The sequence below is a fragment of the Dysidea avara genome, chromosome 13 (genome assembly GCF_963678975.1).
Source record: "Dysidea avara chromosome 13, odDysAvar1.4, whole genome shotgun sequence".
NCBI lineage: Eukaryota > Metazoa > Porifera > Demospongiae > Dictyoceratida > Dysideidae > Dysidea > Dysidea avara.
Window position 1 is genome coordinate 8454745 of NC_089284.1, and position 17275 is coordinate 8472019.

Consider the following 17275-nt stretch of genomic DNA (forward strand, 5'->3'; position numbering starts at 1 on the left):
TGAGAATTACCTAGCTAGTGTGCATGCTAACAAAAATTCTATTGCTTAAAATAATAAATAATATTAATTTTACAATGACACAACTAGCTATATAGTGTTTTCACTATCGCTGTCACTGCTACTGTCTCCATCAGATGTATCTTCACTAGAGCTAGTATCTGTCCAACATAATAAACACAGTAACAACAAACATGTATATAAATTTAGCAAGACCATAGTACAATGTAATACATGGTATATCAAACTTTTTGCTGTAACAATTGAGATTTTGCAAGCAGTGTGCACTTAAACATATAATATTGACCACTATAAAGAGGTGTATGGTCTTTATTAGGTCACTTTTACTCTGCATAGACTGTGTTCTTTGCATACACCCCACTAAGATGATGATATGAACAAACCAAGTATATATACATAGCATTTATGGAGGATGTTTGAGTAAAAAGACCAGCTGTAGTGATTCTGAGGCCCTAGGCAAAATGGTTATGTGGCCCTGAACAGAATAGTTATAGTCCTTTGCTCATAAGCAATTGGTGAATTGTATGCAATGTATGACGTTAATGTTGCACCGATAATCAGATCGCTTATCGGAAAAACCATATATCGGCTTTTTTTTTGTATATCAGTATCAGATCGGCACCACAATGAAAAAAGCAGCAGACACAGATATATGATTGTATTTAAAAATATATGCTCATGTGTACCAAATGATGTTTACAAATGCATCAAGTTGCATTTTCCTGCATCGCAATGTTGTTATTATTGCTTCAGCTAGTGTACTGTCAGCTGTTGTTATAGCAATACCACTGCTATAAACAGGCTGAATTGGTCCTTCACATCAAATTTCTACTAAAAAGTGTTACAAAATAGACATGCTCTGCTATATCGGATCGGCTACATTTATCTGCTTGAAAAAATTATCCAATATCGGTAATCGGAATATCAGCAAAATCTCATATCGGTGCAACACTACATGACGTAGTCTACCTGAGGTGGGGTTAAACAATTTTCAAGCAGTTCTGCTGCACAGAAGTGTAGCAAAGAATCAAAAGAGTTAACCAAGTTGCTGGGATCAATACAGCATGTAAAACAATCTGAATGTGTTCCTGTTAGGGAACTGGGGCACATCTCATATAGCCTTTGAGCTATGTGTACACTAATTCAATTCTTCAAAATGGTAATAGTTTTAGTGTTACAGGCACTTCATATTGAACTTGAAATATGCAAGTATAAGTTTGAAAGCATATGCTTGCTCCGCATCTGGTTGGCTCCAACCTTGTTCACAAGCAATGCTTACAGACCATCTTTACTGCAGTGAAGCCATAACTTGCATGCTTCCACCACAGTTGCCCTGTTTTTTCATGTGTGTCTATTTTCACATAATTATTATGTTGTTCCATGAAATTGTGAGAAACCCAATTACCTATACTCCAAACGATAAACTGTGAATTTGTTTGACATAATTGTAGACTTTCATGTGTAAAATCACATTGTCAAGAGACATTTGGAGTGTATACTCCCAGTGAAATAAAGTGCAGTAATAGTTTGATTCTAGAACAGGGAAGTTATATACACAATCTGTGTAAGTTGTGTAACAAATGCTTCAGAAGATTTATTCACTAGCTTTTCAACTTGGTCGACCTTACCTTGCTGCACTTTTAATGAATAATCGATGTATAGAGTATGCCCATTCACTACAATCTCTTCTTGTTTATCAAACACTGCCTTGGCTTCTTCCACACTAGCGTAATCCACAAAACCAAAACTGTATTAAAATCAGAAATTATATATTATATACAGTAGATAATGTTTTGCTAATGTATTCTTGCAAAAATGGTCACATATCAAATGTTGATGGCTATGTAACATATGCAAACACTATACTTTAAATTTACCGTCTGCTTTTGCCCGTCCGTGCATCAAATTTGATCACAGCTTTGACACAACCGTCAAAGGCCTTCATGAGATCACTTACTGTTGTAGTGTCAGAGAGATGACTTACAAATAACTCTGCAGATGGTTCTGTGTTTGGTTTTCTAATTTTCAAATTACCATGATCTGTAGTAAACACAGGTACACAATCATCACACATGCATATCACATTCACAAGGCAACTATTAGATTGTCGTCAGGTAAAGCCTATAAGCTTACACTTTTGATGTGTACTTCAGACATTAGTTATTGTTCTATGGGATTTTGGATGTCATGATATTAACTGCTTGATATTTAGATCAAAAAGTTTACTTCAAATAGATATAATCTCATAATTTTTTGAAATATCATAGTGGATTTTTGTTCTAATACATTGTACAACAATACAGTACTATGATGCCCTATACTGTAATTAGATAAATATTAAATTTTAATGCAGTAAAATTAAAGAGCAGGTTATGTATATATGCAAGTACAAGAAAAAATTAAGAATTTAAGTTTGATTAGAGATGATAGAAGAAGAAAAGTAGGAAACAAGGTAGGTCACCAGAAGAAGACAAATTTTGGATTTTAATTGTGTCAGTGATAGTTTACATGAATACTTAAAAATAGTCTGTTAGGTGAATTATTTCAATTCAGTCATGGTAGAATTAGGGCAAATGTCCACTAGCAGTGTTGGGACAGTTACTTTGTAAAAGTAACTAGTTACATATTATTTACAACTGAACTATTTAGTTACAGTTACATATTACCCATATAATAAAGTAACTATAATAATATTACATATTTTTTACTTTGTGTCCACAGCCTTAACCTGTCACGTGTGAAACTACCACCTTATCATGTGACATAATTGCGTTGTTGGACAATGTGCAAATCTTGGTTATAAGCAAGAAGCTGGTGAATAAGCTTCATTCAGTAGGCTTGTTACTTCGTAGTGGCTCAGTAGGCATTACTCAGTGAATTACTAATGAGATTAGTAACTTTGTCACTTAAAGTAATAATATTACATAATATTAAACTCATTACAGTAACTTCATTACTTAGATAACGCGTTACATTTGCAAGTAAAGTAACTTGAGTTATATCAAGAGTTCATAATATAGAGAGGGAGGGAGAGTATCCAACACTGTATTACCTGGTCAAAACACACTGCGTTCAAAGATTGTGCAATGACTATCAGCACCAAAACTTATTAAATCACTACTGAAAGGGTGTTAATTCTATTAAAGCAAAGCACTAAGAATGCTTCCCTTTGATAAATCAACACCTATCAACACTCTTCAGTAGGTGAAGCCAAGTGACGAATTTGTATGGAATTATACTGAAGTATACTGAAATATTCAGGATATGATGCAATCTTTGAACGCAGTGTATTTTGACCAGGTAATACAGTGTTGGACACTCTCCCTCCCTCTTTATATTATGAACTCTTGGTTATATTACAGCATATTTCGTTATAGTACTTCATTACCACAAAACATTACCACAAAAGTAATAATTATTACATAACGCATTTCTCCCAACACTGTCCACTAGTACATCTGCAGGTGTAGGTGACCTCCCTTGTTTCCCTACTTTTTTTCTATGATCCCTAATCGTACTTAAAATTTTTAATTTTTCCTTATACCTGTTTGTTAACATTATTATGACTGGTGAACCCATGCATACTGCATCAAAAGAAATGACGGCAACAGAGGTAATGTTTTCGACTGAACGTGCACCCCAAATATCAATTATTAACTCGAAAGTGAAGTGGCTATTACGCTTCACTTTCAGCCTGTCAAACAGTGCTACAAATGAAGAACAGGTAGGAGAAATGCCTCTGCAATCAATCCAGTCACCACAGAAAATATGGACAATTCCCGTAGGGAACCATTGTGCTACCGCAACACATTTGACTGTCAGTAAAAAGAAATGGGACACAAAAGAGGACAAAGGCAAGTCCATTATACGTACTGCGGTATGCCAAAAGGCACACCTCGGGACAAGGCAATGTCAAACAATGAAAAAATCAAGCCTGTAGCATTAGCCATTATCTAGTTACGCTTGTCTGAAGGCATCAGTCAGTTAGTCAGTCAGTAGAAAATTCCAAAAAAATTTAAATTTTATAGTAATCTATTGGAAGCATTTAGGGTCAAACTGAAGACACTTTTGGGCTTGGTTTAACCAACACTGACAAGACGCTGGGATGGTATTGTGAAGCTGGTTTTTGGGTGATATTTTTGGCCAGAAAAACCCAAACCTCCATGATCCCTAATATACAGTACTATTGCACTTGGAATTAGGGCTACCTGTAAAACAAAAATGTAGTACACATAGAAAGTAAATTAGCTATTAGATTTGATTCCCAAAGTTTCACCCTCCTAGCTTTCTGAGTTGACCTTACCATAATCAATGAACAGGGTACGTCCATCTAGCACAATATCCTTATCATACACTTCCTTGGCTTCATCAACACTATGGTACTTCACATAACCAAAACTGCATAAAATAAAGTTGATTTGGAAATTACGAAATGTATACTTCTTCTACTTCACAAAATTAATAGTCACACACAAAGCATTACATGCACAACATAACAATGTACCACTCTGTGTGGGCAGTTCAAAGGCACCGCCAGTGCCATAATTTGTATATTGACCGCAGCGAGTGCATTATAACTTATAACGCACTGGTTGCGGTTTTGTAGACTGCAACGAGTGCATTATAAATTATAATGCACTGACCGCAGTGCAATATACAGATATTGCACTGGCTGCGGTTTTGTGCAGCATAGCACAAGTGCTGGTGGCCAGGACCACTATGACACCTCACTTAATAGGTGGAAAGACACCTCACACATCACTCGGAATTCTTTTATAGCCTGACATGTAAAGGTCGATTGTAGGCCATAACGTCACCAATACGTATAATGTTTACCAAGCAGCCAATGGCGATCGAAAAAGCCAACGCGGTGGCCACAACTCTAGTCTACATAATATATATAAACGTACTTATACACCTTACTAGTCTGGTGCTATCTTAGCCCAGATTAAACTGTAGTCCACTTTGAGAATGGCTCAATAAAACTATTATATTCTAAATAATACTCACCTTTACATTCGATTGTGGTAACCAGTTTTTGTCATGCCACCAGATTCGTGTTTAGCCAGTGTGAATCGTAAGAATTAGACTAGTATCATTTAGTAGTTAGGTTTTGTTTACTTAAACTGCCTATTTAGCTGCTTTTTTTTTCGCTCGAGAGAATCACTATGGCGATTAGTTTGGCGCTTAGTCTATATGGCGATTGAGTAATCACGCTGGCATGCTGAGCACTACATGATGAGAGTCGAACAGCGAATGCAGGTTAGTGATATAACCCATAGCGTACTAGCTTTCAATATCTCAGGTGGCTGCAGTACTGTAGAGGGAACGTCATTGCAACGTTCGGCTTGGTTACCCACAATCGATGTTAGAAACCTGGCCTTTATAAGTGTTACAGCTGTCTTGTGAGACTCTCCCCACCTATTAGGTGAGTGGTACATAACAGTTATATAACGTGCACTCGTGCTCTGCCTGTATAAACGTACTTGCCTTCGGGCCTGACGGCTCTCAAGCTCGTGCGTTTATATCAGGCAGGGCACTCGTCCGTTGTATAACTATATAATACACACTGTATGCACATTTGCTTAGTGTATACCCCATGCTTTTGCCAGTTAGTGGATTAAATGTGATCTGAGCTTCAGCACAGCCAACAAAGGCCTTCATGAGGTCACTCTTTGTTGTAGTATAAGACAGATTACCTACATACAAAATTGCAGTAGGATCACTGCTTCTAACACCACCTGCATAACAAACACGCTCCCGTATTTATCATATCATTACGGTTGGTTGCGGCTTTACCTTGCTTTATTTTGCGACTTGAGTAATTGATGTGTAGAACACGTCCATCTAATACCATCTCCTCTTGTTTATCAAACACTGCTTTTGCTTCATCCACACTAGAGTATTCCACAAAACCAAAACTATAAAAATAATAAGTGATTAGGAAAGTAACATACACTAGTGTATTTATAACTACTACTAAATGTAAAACAAGACTATATGAATGATCTATAGTGAAACAGGATATAATGTTATTAGAGTTTTACCACTGAAGGTCTGACAGCAACATGAGCTGTAGCCTTAGAATTACGTAACCTAACAAACAGAGACTTAAACACATTACTTAACCTACAGTAGCTAACAAAAAAGGATTTTCTACCCTCCCTCCCTCACACACACACACACACACACACACACACACACACACACACACACACACACACACACACACACACACACACACACACACACACACACACACACACACACACACACACACACACACACACACAACACACACACACACACACACACAGAGCTATGTAATAAATTTTGATTCACTACTGTTTACTGCTGGATTCCTACTTTATTTAAAACAATAATCTTACAACATAGTTGTGATATATACTTGCTCTATTAGAATTTTACACTGGTATATATAGCTGTTTGCTGTTTGATTAGGGTGACTGATTTATTAGAGTATCTCTACCACATGTTTAGTACGAGGGCTACCAGTACATTATACCACTTTACCATGGTTGAGACGAGCTATAAACTCACTGTATACTTAGTTGTGGCCACCCCCAAACCATCAGTACATATCTCAATTAAATGCTGGCCTCTCTCCTAGCACAATGCAAGACGTGCATACAACTATCAAAAATATGAGGTTTAACTATCACTAGCTATCACTAATATATCAAGGTTTACATCAACATAACTACATATTGTAGCTCTATGAACTTGTACTTTCCCTACATTACACACATCTAGTGTGTGCGGTTATATGCATGTCATGCACATACTGTACACATGTACGGAGCTAGTGTTTACCCCTTGCTTTTGCCAGTTTCATCAAATACAATCCTGCTTCTAATACAGCCGTCAAAGGCCTTCATGAGATCACTCTTGATTGTAGTGTAAGAGAGGTTCCCCACATACAATATTGAGGAAGGCTCAATGTTTTTCTTCCTGGTTTTCAAATTACCATCATCTGTAGTAAAAGGACAATGCTATGCATAAGAGTGCACAAGCATGACACAAGAAAAGAAACACACTTTTTCGTTGGATGTCACTCACGCAAAGTTCTATACAGTTTTATAAAGTGTAATTGGTAATTGGTGAGCTATAAAGTATATAGAGTATGCTTCACATCTTAATGATAAATAAATTTGTTTGGTCTTGCCCACACAAGCTGCTATAATGCATGATATCATACAGTACGATAGTAACTGTATATTAGGGACCACAAAGGAGTAAATGTGGCCCACGAAATAACATCACCCAAAAAACCAGCTTCAATTTTCCCTGACGACGATGAGGCAGTATTGGTGAGGTAAAACTAAGCCCAAACAAGCTTTCAGATCGACCCGAAACGCTTTCAACAAGTTGCTACGGAATTTTAATTTTTTTTTATTTGACAGAATTTTCTACTGACTGAGTAAATAAGTAAGTAAGTAACTGATGCCTTCAGACAAGCATAACTTGATAACGGCTAAGGCTACAGGCTTGATTTTTTCACTGTTCGACGTCGCTTTGGCCCAACAGGTGCCTTTTGGCATACCACAGTACATACAATGCATTCTTCATGGACTTACCAGTGTCCTCCTGTGTCCCATTCATCTTTGCTGACAGGGAAAGGTGTCGATTTGGCGCGAGCACGTGATGGCTTCCCTTCTAAACGGAAATCGTCCGTATTTTTCATAGTGGCTATTTTGATTGCAGAGGTGCTTTTCAAACGGTTCTTGATTCGTATTGCTGTGTAACAAGTTGAACATAGCCGACAGCGAAGCATAATGGATACTTCACTTTTCAGATGACAATTAATAAAATTGGGGCATGGCACCATTTCTTTTGGTATGCGTAGATTGTAGAGGTGCTTCCGGAAAAGTTCTTGATTCGAAATGCTGTGTAACAGGTTGAACATAGCTGAAAACCAAGCGTAATGGTACTTCACTTTTCAGATGATAATTGATATAGCTGGGGCGCACGGCGCAATTTCAGATGGGATATGCGTGGGTTCACCAGTCATAATAAAATTATTTACAAAAAAAGTTAACAAACAAGTACACAAAAAAATTAGAATTTTCAACTAGTAGGGACCATAGCACATCGATAAAAAGTACTGAAACAAGTTGGAGCAATCCATGATATTAAATCACAGTAAAACAATAAGAATTGTTAGTGCATACAAGAAAAGGACAGCCTTATTGACACCCTAGGAAACAGATTACAAATACAAAGAAAAGCCAACAACTTTACGTTTTCAGAAAAATGGCATACCAGTTGGTTGCAAGTCTTTAGCAACATCCACCTTTATAGTTCGTCCTTTATAAACTAAACCATTCAACTTCAGACCTTCTTCAGCATCTTCTGGGTTGGAGAACTTTACAAAACCATACCTACATGAAATAAGCATAAATCATAATTTTGGCAATAGTAGCAGTAATAGTAGTATGCTCAGGGGCGGATCCAGAGTCTGGAAAGAGGGGGGGCACCTTGCTGAAAAAAAGTTGAAGAGCAAAAAAAAAAAAAAAAAAAAAAGGTCACAACAATAATAGCTAGTTATCCTTTACCAAATATATTATATCACGTATGTTATGTAAAATAAAATCCTATTTATAGCTTCCTAAGTAAGCTACACTTCCCCCTTCCCCCATGAACACTGTGACTGCTTTATTAGAGTGATTGGTGATTGACTGCTCTATTAGAGTATCTCGATCTTATATACATTTTTTAAGGGAGGGGGGGCACGTGCCCCCTGTGCCCCCCCCCCCCCCCCCTGGATCCGCCCCTGATGCTAGTGTAAAGATGCCTCAATAGGAACAGCATATAAATTAGCCAAACTTATCATCTGCCAAATTGGTCGACATGCTGATTTGCCAAAGTTTAGCCTTTCATTGTTTATGGTAGTGGGACTGGCCATAAAAGTTGAAGGCATGATGCAGGCATTCATTGTAACCCAAAAGAACACATAACATGCATGACTTTGTTATTGTGGCATCAAGCACAGTAGGTTTTAGCTTCTATAATAGCCTTTTGACTATGGTCAGGCAGACCAGAAACTGGGTATGAAGGCCCTTTAGAAGTTTTTCGAACAACAGTAACTACACGCATGCACGCATGCACACACTGTATCTGAGTAAATGTTCTCAACAGCATAAATTACCAGCGGAAGATGTAAACACCCCATTCAAATCAAAGAAAACTTAAGAATCATTGATATGTTCATACTTTCCTTATGCAGTTCTCACACAGCTCACACTTACAAGAAGAGTTCATAATATTGCATTGTAATATTATGAACCATTGAATGCTGAAGTACGTTCTTTAGAAATAATATTTAACTTATCCACTGGACCTTCTTACTACATACGCAATTGTATGTATCAATAAATTTCTTACCCTGCTTTTAATCCAGTCACATGATCAAATATAAGAGTTGCTGATATACTGCCGGGAAACAATGATAAGAGTTCAGCCTCAGTCATGGCAAAACACACACCACCCACATGTAATGTGGATGATGTGGCAGCAGCTATGTGAATAAAAATTATTCACTATGTAGCTATTGCACCAAATGAAGAGTAAGTGAATGGTAAACATATACGAATGTGTACACAGATCTAGAGTGTATAAGCATGTGTGTGTATGCGTGCATGTGTGTAGTGTAGTGTAGGCTGATGCTGCCAGTTTCATAGTAGTGGGCTTGGTAACACACTGCTTGTTGGTGGTGTGGCTAACAGCAGGGCCCTTGATTCTGACCGTGTGGTGGAAACCAGACAGGATCAGAGTTTCCTTGCGTTGGATTTGCACTCCAACAATGGGGCTTACACTATATATAGTTTGTGCACCACAAGAGAGACAAGGAGGCTAGATCTCTGCTAGTGATGCACTGATAAGAGATTTTGCCAATTATCCTATTAGCCAATATTGAAAATCATATAATGGCCAATACTGATAACCGATCCGATGTTTATGTTTACCAAAATTTCACTTATATTTTGTAAATTTTTAAACTTTATTTTTGTCTTATTTTTATGAAAACAATAGCATCAGGTCAGTAAAATTAATCGGCTAAATAGTCTGCTAATAATACCAATATTGCTGAAATTTGGCCAATAAATCAATTTCCGTGATTAATCGGTGCATCACTAGTCTCTGCTATTGTCTATGGCCCATCCACCTTCCTTGTAGGAATTCACTCACTTAGTCTATATAAATCACTTGTAACCTTGTAATCGGTTACCCAGCATCTCTTAGCTAGGTGGGTGGAGACTCCCATGCACAGTTGGAAGATCTTCAGACAGGCAGTCTAGAATGGTAAAGAATGGTGTGTGTAGTGTGTCTGTCTGCCTGTGTAGTATAGTGCATGCATGCTTGTATGTGCGTGTGTGTGTGTGTGTGTGTGTGTGTGTGTGTGTGTGCACGTTCATTTAACAACATACAATTTGCTTTCAATGCGTTCTTTGCTTGGCCAAGTGTAAGTATGCGACCTCCAATTTCCACTGTCAAGTTTAGAGCCTCTTTGGCTTCCTCATAACTTGGATAATGCACAAATCCAAACCTAGAAGATTATAATATTTTAATATTGCAAAACTGGGTAAAATTTCACATATGAATATAAGAAAAGAAACAAAATTAAACTGCATGTCCTAATACAATAATACATTGATGTTAACATAACCAAGGAAACTGTAAATGTTAAAAGTACCAACTACAGTTTCATAACTATAATTTCTGAACCACCAGAAGTATCAGAAGATCTTCCACTCGCTCACTCAGCAAAGCTAAAATACACAAGTATGTATGTACAAGCAGCTCACCCTTTGGACAATCCTGTTGACTTATCCTTAATAATGTTAGCCATCAGACAACCAGGGAATTTTGCCCGTAATTCTTCTTCTGTAGTCTGAGGAGGTATTCGGCCTACAAATATTTTAGGCCTTTTAGTGTCACTAAAACCTGCAAACATCATTATCATGCAGTGATAGAGCTACCAAGCAATATCGTCATCATTATTATAATCATACATAACTGTCATCCTACACCTGTGTTAGGGACATGTGAGAAGGCCACTGAAAGCCTGAGAACATTTACATCGAAGCTTGTTAAACACCGAAAACATGCCAGAGTAGCAGTGATATGATCTACTGGCAACGTTAAGCCTATAGGCAGGCGCCAAAGATGCCACAACAGCTTGGAACTGGAACTTCTAATACATTCACCTACGTAATAAACGAATTTCCAGTTCCAAGCTGTTGTGGCAACTTTGGTGACACCTGTTGGGTGAGTGAGGCATGACTTCAGGAGTTCAAATAAAGTAATCCTCTTACTGAACAAGAAGATAGTCCCTTCATTCAGTCAAGTAGTATTAAGGATCATAAAGTCTTGCCAAAATAGACAATTGTACGATATAGTTGTGACAAAAAAAAAAAAAATTGGTATTTTTTTTTACAAATTTCAAGCCACTATAACTCACCAAGAGTAGTGACACTTGCATGAAATTTTTTTTCCAAAGATGGTACTTGCTTTTTGAGTTTCCCACCAAATAAGATAGAAAATTTGAGCAGTGTAATAGTAGTACTCACACTGGTGTGGCGGGTGGCAGGGTGGGCACACAGGGACAAAATGAATGGGACAACAACCAAGGACTAAAAACAAAATTGTAGGGTCATGATTACTGAAACGTACCAAAATTGACACGGAAATTTTCTGGCCAACTATACAAGGCCATCCACCATTGTACCACATTGTTCCCTTCAAGCCAGGTCCTTATGAAGGCCAGAAGTCATCATCTGGGCTTGTCACAGTACCCAGAACAGGCAGCTCCTAAAATCAGCATAATCTGGTAGTGTACGTAACTACTCAATGTTGCATGGTGTAGCTGGTAAATAATTAATTTTTACCCTTTGTGCGATTTGGAGTGGATCAGCTGGTAACACAGGATATAAGCCAAAAGCTATATCTTGATGAACATGCCAGTTCATGGTGAACGCAATGAGACAAGTCACAGCTCCATAAACTGTTGCACTTGTGTCATATGGTCAATCAAATAACTGCTTGTTTATCTTCCCATACAAATCGATTGTTTGCTGTTTCCACCAAGAATATTCAACAGATAAAATTGAAACTTTAACAGCCCTCCCTCTAGGCAACAAAGAAGTCATACTAGAAACATATAAACTAGTTGTTTTTTTGCTTTGCAGATCACACATGTATAGTTCTGTCCACACTACCCATTTATGACCATTTTTATTACTAAGCACACCTGTGGTGCCATCCCTTACACGCATCAAAATATAAAGTACACACAGTACCTCGTTGTAGTATAGATTGTGATTGACGGGCAAGTAGTAGTGACCTTGTTACCAAGAAGGTTCTTGTTAACAATCTGATACCAAATAATGATGCCACTACACAACCAACAACACAACATAGTAAAGTGTACATAATGACAACCACTTTATTACAACATAAACAAACAATGCACAGCAGTTTTAAAGGTTACTGCATTAAATTTACTGAACAGTGAACACTGATATATTGATACTTGTAGTAACTCGCAAAATTCTGTAAATGGTCCATCAAAAAAGTTTCTACCCTAATTTTACATGGCAAAGAATATTATCTTAAGCACACATGAAGAATAAGGATGATAACAATGATTAAAATGCCCTTAAAGTGGATTCTCGATTATCCGAACAGCTGTGCACGTACTTTAGTCTCAATGCTGAATTAGTCCATAAAAATCTTATTTCTACAAGTACACAAAAAAATTGGAATTTTCAACTAGAGTAGGGACCATAGCACATCAATAAAAAGTACTGAAACAAGCTGGAGTAGTGCATGATATTAAATCACAGTAAAACAAGAAGTGTTATATCCCTACTGTGCATCTTGAGCACAGTAGGGATATAACACTTCTTATTTTTACTGTGATTTAATATCATGCACTACTCCAGCTTGTTTGAGTACTTTTATTGATGTGCTATGGTCCCTACTCTAGTTGAAAATTCCAAATTTTTGTGTGTACTTGTTGGTTAATTAAAATAAAGTTATTATGACTGGTGAACCCACGTATACCACATCAAAAGAAAAAAAATGGTGCTGCATACCCCAGCTACCAATTATCATCTGAAAAGTGAAGTATCCATTACGCTTCGTTGTCAGCTATGTTCAACCCAAGCATTACAAATAAAGAACTGTTCAAAAAGTACAGTTACAATCAAAGTAGCCACTATGAAAAATATGGATGATTTCCATTACGAAGAGAAGCCATCACGTGATACTGCCAAATCAATACCTTTTGCTATCAGCCAAGATGAATGGGACACAAAGGAGGACACTGGTAAGTCCATGAAGAATGCATTATACATACTGCAGTATGCCAAAAGGCATGTGTCCAGCTAAAGCGACATCAAACAGTGAAAAATCAAGCCCATAGCCTTAGCCGTTATCGAGTTATGCTTGTCTGAAGGCATCAGTCAGTCAGTCACTCACTCAGTAGAATAATATTTTTTTAAATTCCATAGCTACTTGTTGAAAGCGTTTCATGGTTTCAAGTTGATCTGAAAAGCTTGTTTGAGCTTAGTTTTACCTAACCAATACTGCCTCATTGTTGTCAGGAAACACTGAGGCTGGTTTTTTGGGTAATGTTTTTTGTGGGCCACGCCCAAACCTTGTAGTCCCTACCATACAGTAAGATCTGTATGCCAATTATTCTACTAACAGAATGCAAACAGTCACTGTTTAGATAGTTGGGTTTGTTGGGTAATCAAGCACCCGCTGTATTATACTAGAAGAGAAATTTCATTCAGGCTACGTTTATCCTTTTCCATAGTGATGTCACATGAATTTCAATTTGGGGAGTCTTATATTTGAGTACTGTTTCCTATGGCAACTTTGTTGATGAATCGTTTTGCAATTAATAATGACAAATTCAGGTATGGGTAATACAATACTATATCACTCTACTTTGAAAACCACCCCAAATTTTGTAAACTGCATTAAATTATTGTGTCATACCTTAGCTCGATATTTCTTCCTAAATTACATTCTATCTGTATTTATCACCAACTGGACGATCTAGACCCAATGGTTTAAAAATAGTATTGTTAATTTTCTTCCAAAAACAATCTTCATTAGTGCCAACAGGGCCCAATGCTAGAGTCTCCCAAATAAAAGTCTTCCCACAAGACCAAATGCTTCAAATGTTATAGTCTCCCAAATAGAGATCACTATTTTAAACTGTGATATCATTACGGAAAAGGCTTTATAGACTTGAAAATTATGTCAGCTATTTAGGCTATAGGCACTCTGCAGCTAAATTCATGATAATGGTCAAACTAGACAAAAAATTACAAAGGCGGTTACTTGGCCATCACTAACTTTTCGAACAAATGCTCATATTATCTAATAGAGTATTCACATATTTAAAGCAGTCAGGTGTTATAAGGTGTTTAGCTTCATTTTAAATTTCAAATGCATGCCAACTGCATCTAAGGAGAAATCATGGGGACTTCCCCAAGAGACTTTCCATTCATAGTGACTAATTGATCACATGATATAGTCATGGACTTCATTTGAGCCACGAGGGGGTATGTCAAGCGGCTAATACAGCACGAGGCGAAGTCAAGTGCTGTATTTGCCTCGAGACCCCCCCCCCCCCGAGTGCTGTATTTTTCAAACACACAAGCATAGGCGGTGCTGTAACTGTTATATTGTACTTCCTGGTCGTCTGGCTCAGAGCAATTTTCTCTAGTAATCAAATCGCTGCGATTTTCGGTGATCAGGATATCAGTAAGTTTTAAACTAATCTATTTCTAGTCGTAAAACGAACTAATAGGATTAGTTAGGCTAGTTTTAGCGATATACAATGTCACACACGTGATCAGTCGTGCTGTCTTAGTGGAGTCATGTGTAAAAAGCTTTGTGATCAGACGGTCAGAAAGTGTTTATACAATCTATTCCTAGCCGTAGAACGAACTCGTAGGATTAGTTTGGCTGGTTTTAGCGATTTACAGTGTGTTGTTTATGTAACATTCAGTAAATAAATTCTCCACATAACTGTACTGTATTTGCCCAATTAAGCGCATAACTGTACTGTATGACTCATACAGTACAGTTATGCAGTTGATTAGTACTGTATGAACAATACGATACGTGGCATCACTTTGATCCTTCCACGCAAAGTACAATATTTGTACTTAAATACTTCATGTAAAAACTTAAAAAACTTTCTGCAAATACTTCAAATACTTTTGCTTTGAAGAGAATCTGTATGACCTAATCTGTAAAATTTTTTGGTTGGAAGATGATCTCTTTGACTTATTGACACCTTAACTAAGCCTGATACACATCATACGATACTGGATACTGCCTCTCGTGTATGAGAGCTTGTTTCACGTGTGTAAGGTCATCAAGAATGCCTAGCTACGCCCACACAAGTCTAGACAGAATTCTAGTCAATCAGCAATCTTTCTTTTTACCAACTGAAAATGATTAGTTTTGGCGATTGGAATACAGAATGGAGGATATGCACACTATATTATTCAAAAGAAAAATGGTCAATTAAAGTGGTGCGGCGGTGCTTTCCAAAGAAGTTGACCATGAACGACTATCGAACATTGGTGAAAATCCCATATGTATGGGTAGCAAATGCAGCTCAGACTATATAGCTCACCACTAATGCTACAGGCTGGCTTTCACTCGCTAGTTGTACTACCTCCTAGGTAGAAGAAATCAGAAGTACTGATAACTGGTCTACTGTCCACGTAATGAATTGATTGCCAAATGCCACAATACATTTGTTCACCGTAATGTGCTAAAAATCACCTGCTTATTAGAATGTTTTCGGTGTACATATCCTCTATTTATTGGAGTACCAACCCCTTTGCAACTACAATCCATAACCTGCTATCCCTCCCTTTTTACAGAGACCTCAACCTGTATAGTGCATTTGGAGTGAGACCTGAGGTTGAAATGAATGATATTTGCTTACTTATGCGTGGGGTCTCTTCTTAGTAAAAAAATTCCTGTAAAAACTTGCCACTTTCTTTAGCTATTTTCAGTTATACCTGTCCATTTTTAGCCATTAGAGCACAGTTTAGTGCTTTGCCAAAAGTTCTGAAGTGAAATTAATTATGTGAGGGTAGGAATTGCAATGCGTGAGATGGAAAAACATACAATCCGATGCGTGTGTTTTTTATGCGTGAGAGTTGAGGTGTCTGCAAGTTCACGTGATTCACTGTTACATTATGGCGTGGCGCGCTAAATAGAACCTACGAGAAACAAAGACCAGTGCATAGTTCCCTGCAGACTTTCACTACCGTGCATGTATATTGACATCCCATAATACAATCGATAAGTCACTCACTTATCCTTTCGTGAAGTGTGGACCTCCACGCTTTCCACGTGTGCTTGCTATGTTGCTACAGATCCTCGTACCATAGATGTGGTGTCTATTATCTATGCTCGTACAGATCACACCGATCTGATACAAGTTTTAAGCGCACGGCTAAAAAAATCCGACAAATCACGTGATCCAAACTTTTCATTAGGGGTGGGTGTTACTAGAAAATGTTGCTTCGATGCGACTAAAGTTTTTTTTTTTTTTTGAAACTAGCTATCAACATGATGAATGTGCGGGAATGACAAGTCCCTACATATCATACAGGGTAGCTAGTTCCTAGCAGGCATGGTAAATACAAAAAAGCACAATAAAATTAATTGATCCAATCAAGTCAGATTATTACAAGCAAGACAGCCAATTTCCACTGTGTGACACTCACAGGAAAAGCCCACTAACCGATCAAATCAAGTTTGGCAATTTAACTATCTGTTGGTTTATGTGCAGAAGTAAGATCAGCATGGGAATCGAAAGGATAGGTGAGCTCCAGTAAGGAAGTATAGCTTTTAGTTCCCAGGTCCTCACGTAAACAACAACATCATGCTGATATAGGTACACTAGTAAAGTGGGAGGGATAGTAGCAGGAGGTGAATTTAATGCCACGCTTGCCATTCACATTAGCTTACATGGATTCATCCCAAGTCTGGTGGAGGGTGGGAAAGAGATAGACTACAAAATGGACGAGGATGAGAATTGAAGACACCAGACCACAAAACAGTCCATCAGAGGCAGGAAATAGATTGAAATCTCACAAAACAGACATACATCACACATACAGCTCCCTGCTCGACTGTCCCAGAGTGTTTGAACTCTCTAAAGCACTTCCCTGGTGTTTACAGACCTGTA

General features: G+C 37.7%; 1 protein-coding gene across 2 annotated transcripts; it reads right to left on the reverse strand.

Moving 5' to 3' along the window:
* Positions 1 to 15: 15 nt before the first annotated feature.
* Positions 16 to 16558, reverse strand: LOC136242440 (nucleolin-like). Of its 2 annotated transcripts, none has more exons than XM_066033864.1 (13): positions 16397 to 16558; positions 12339 to 12434; positions 10845 to 10947; positions 10467 to 10585; positions 9424 to 9556; positions 8302 to 8420; positions 6853 to 7012; positions 5818 to 5939; positions 5615 to 5759; positions 4322 to 4416; positions 1896 to 2058; positions 1647 to 1765; positions 16 to 158 (listed from the first exon to the last, which is right to left on the reverse strand). In XM_066033864.1, coding segments are annotated over exons 1-13 (1446 nt in total). In that variant the 5' UTR covers positions 16398 to 16558; the 3' UTR covers positions 16 to 87. The 2 variants fall into 2 exon arrangements, with proteins under 2 accessions (XP_065889936.1, XP_065889934.1); XM_066033862.1 differs by having other exon boundaries at positions 10845 to 10983.
* Between the last annotated feature and the right edge of the window lie 717 nt (positions 16559 to 17275).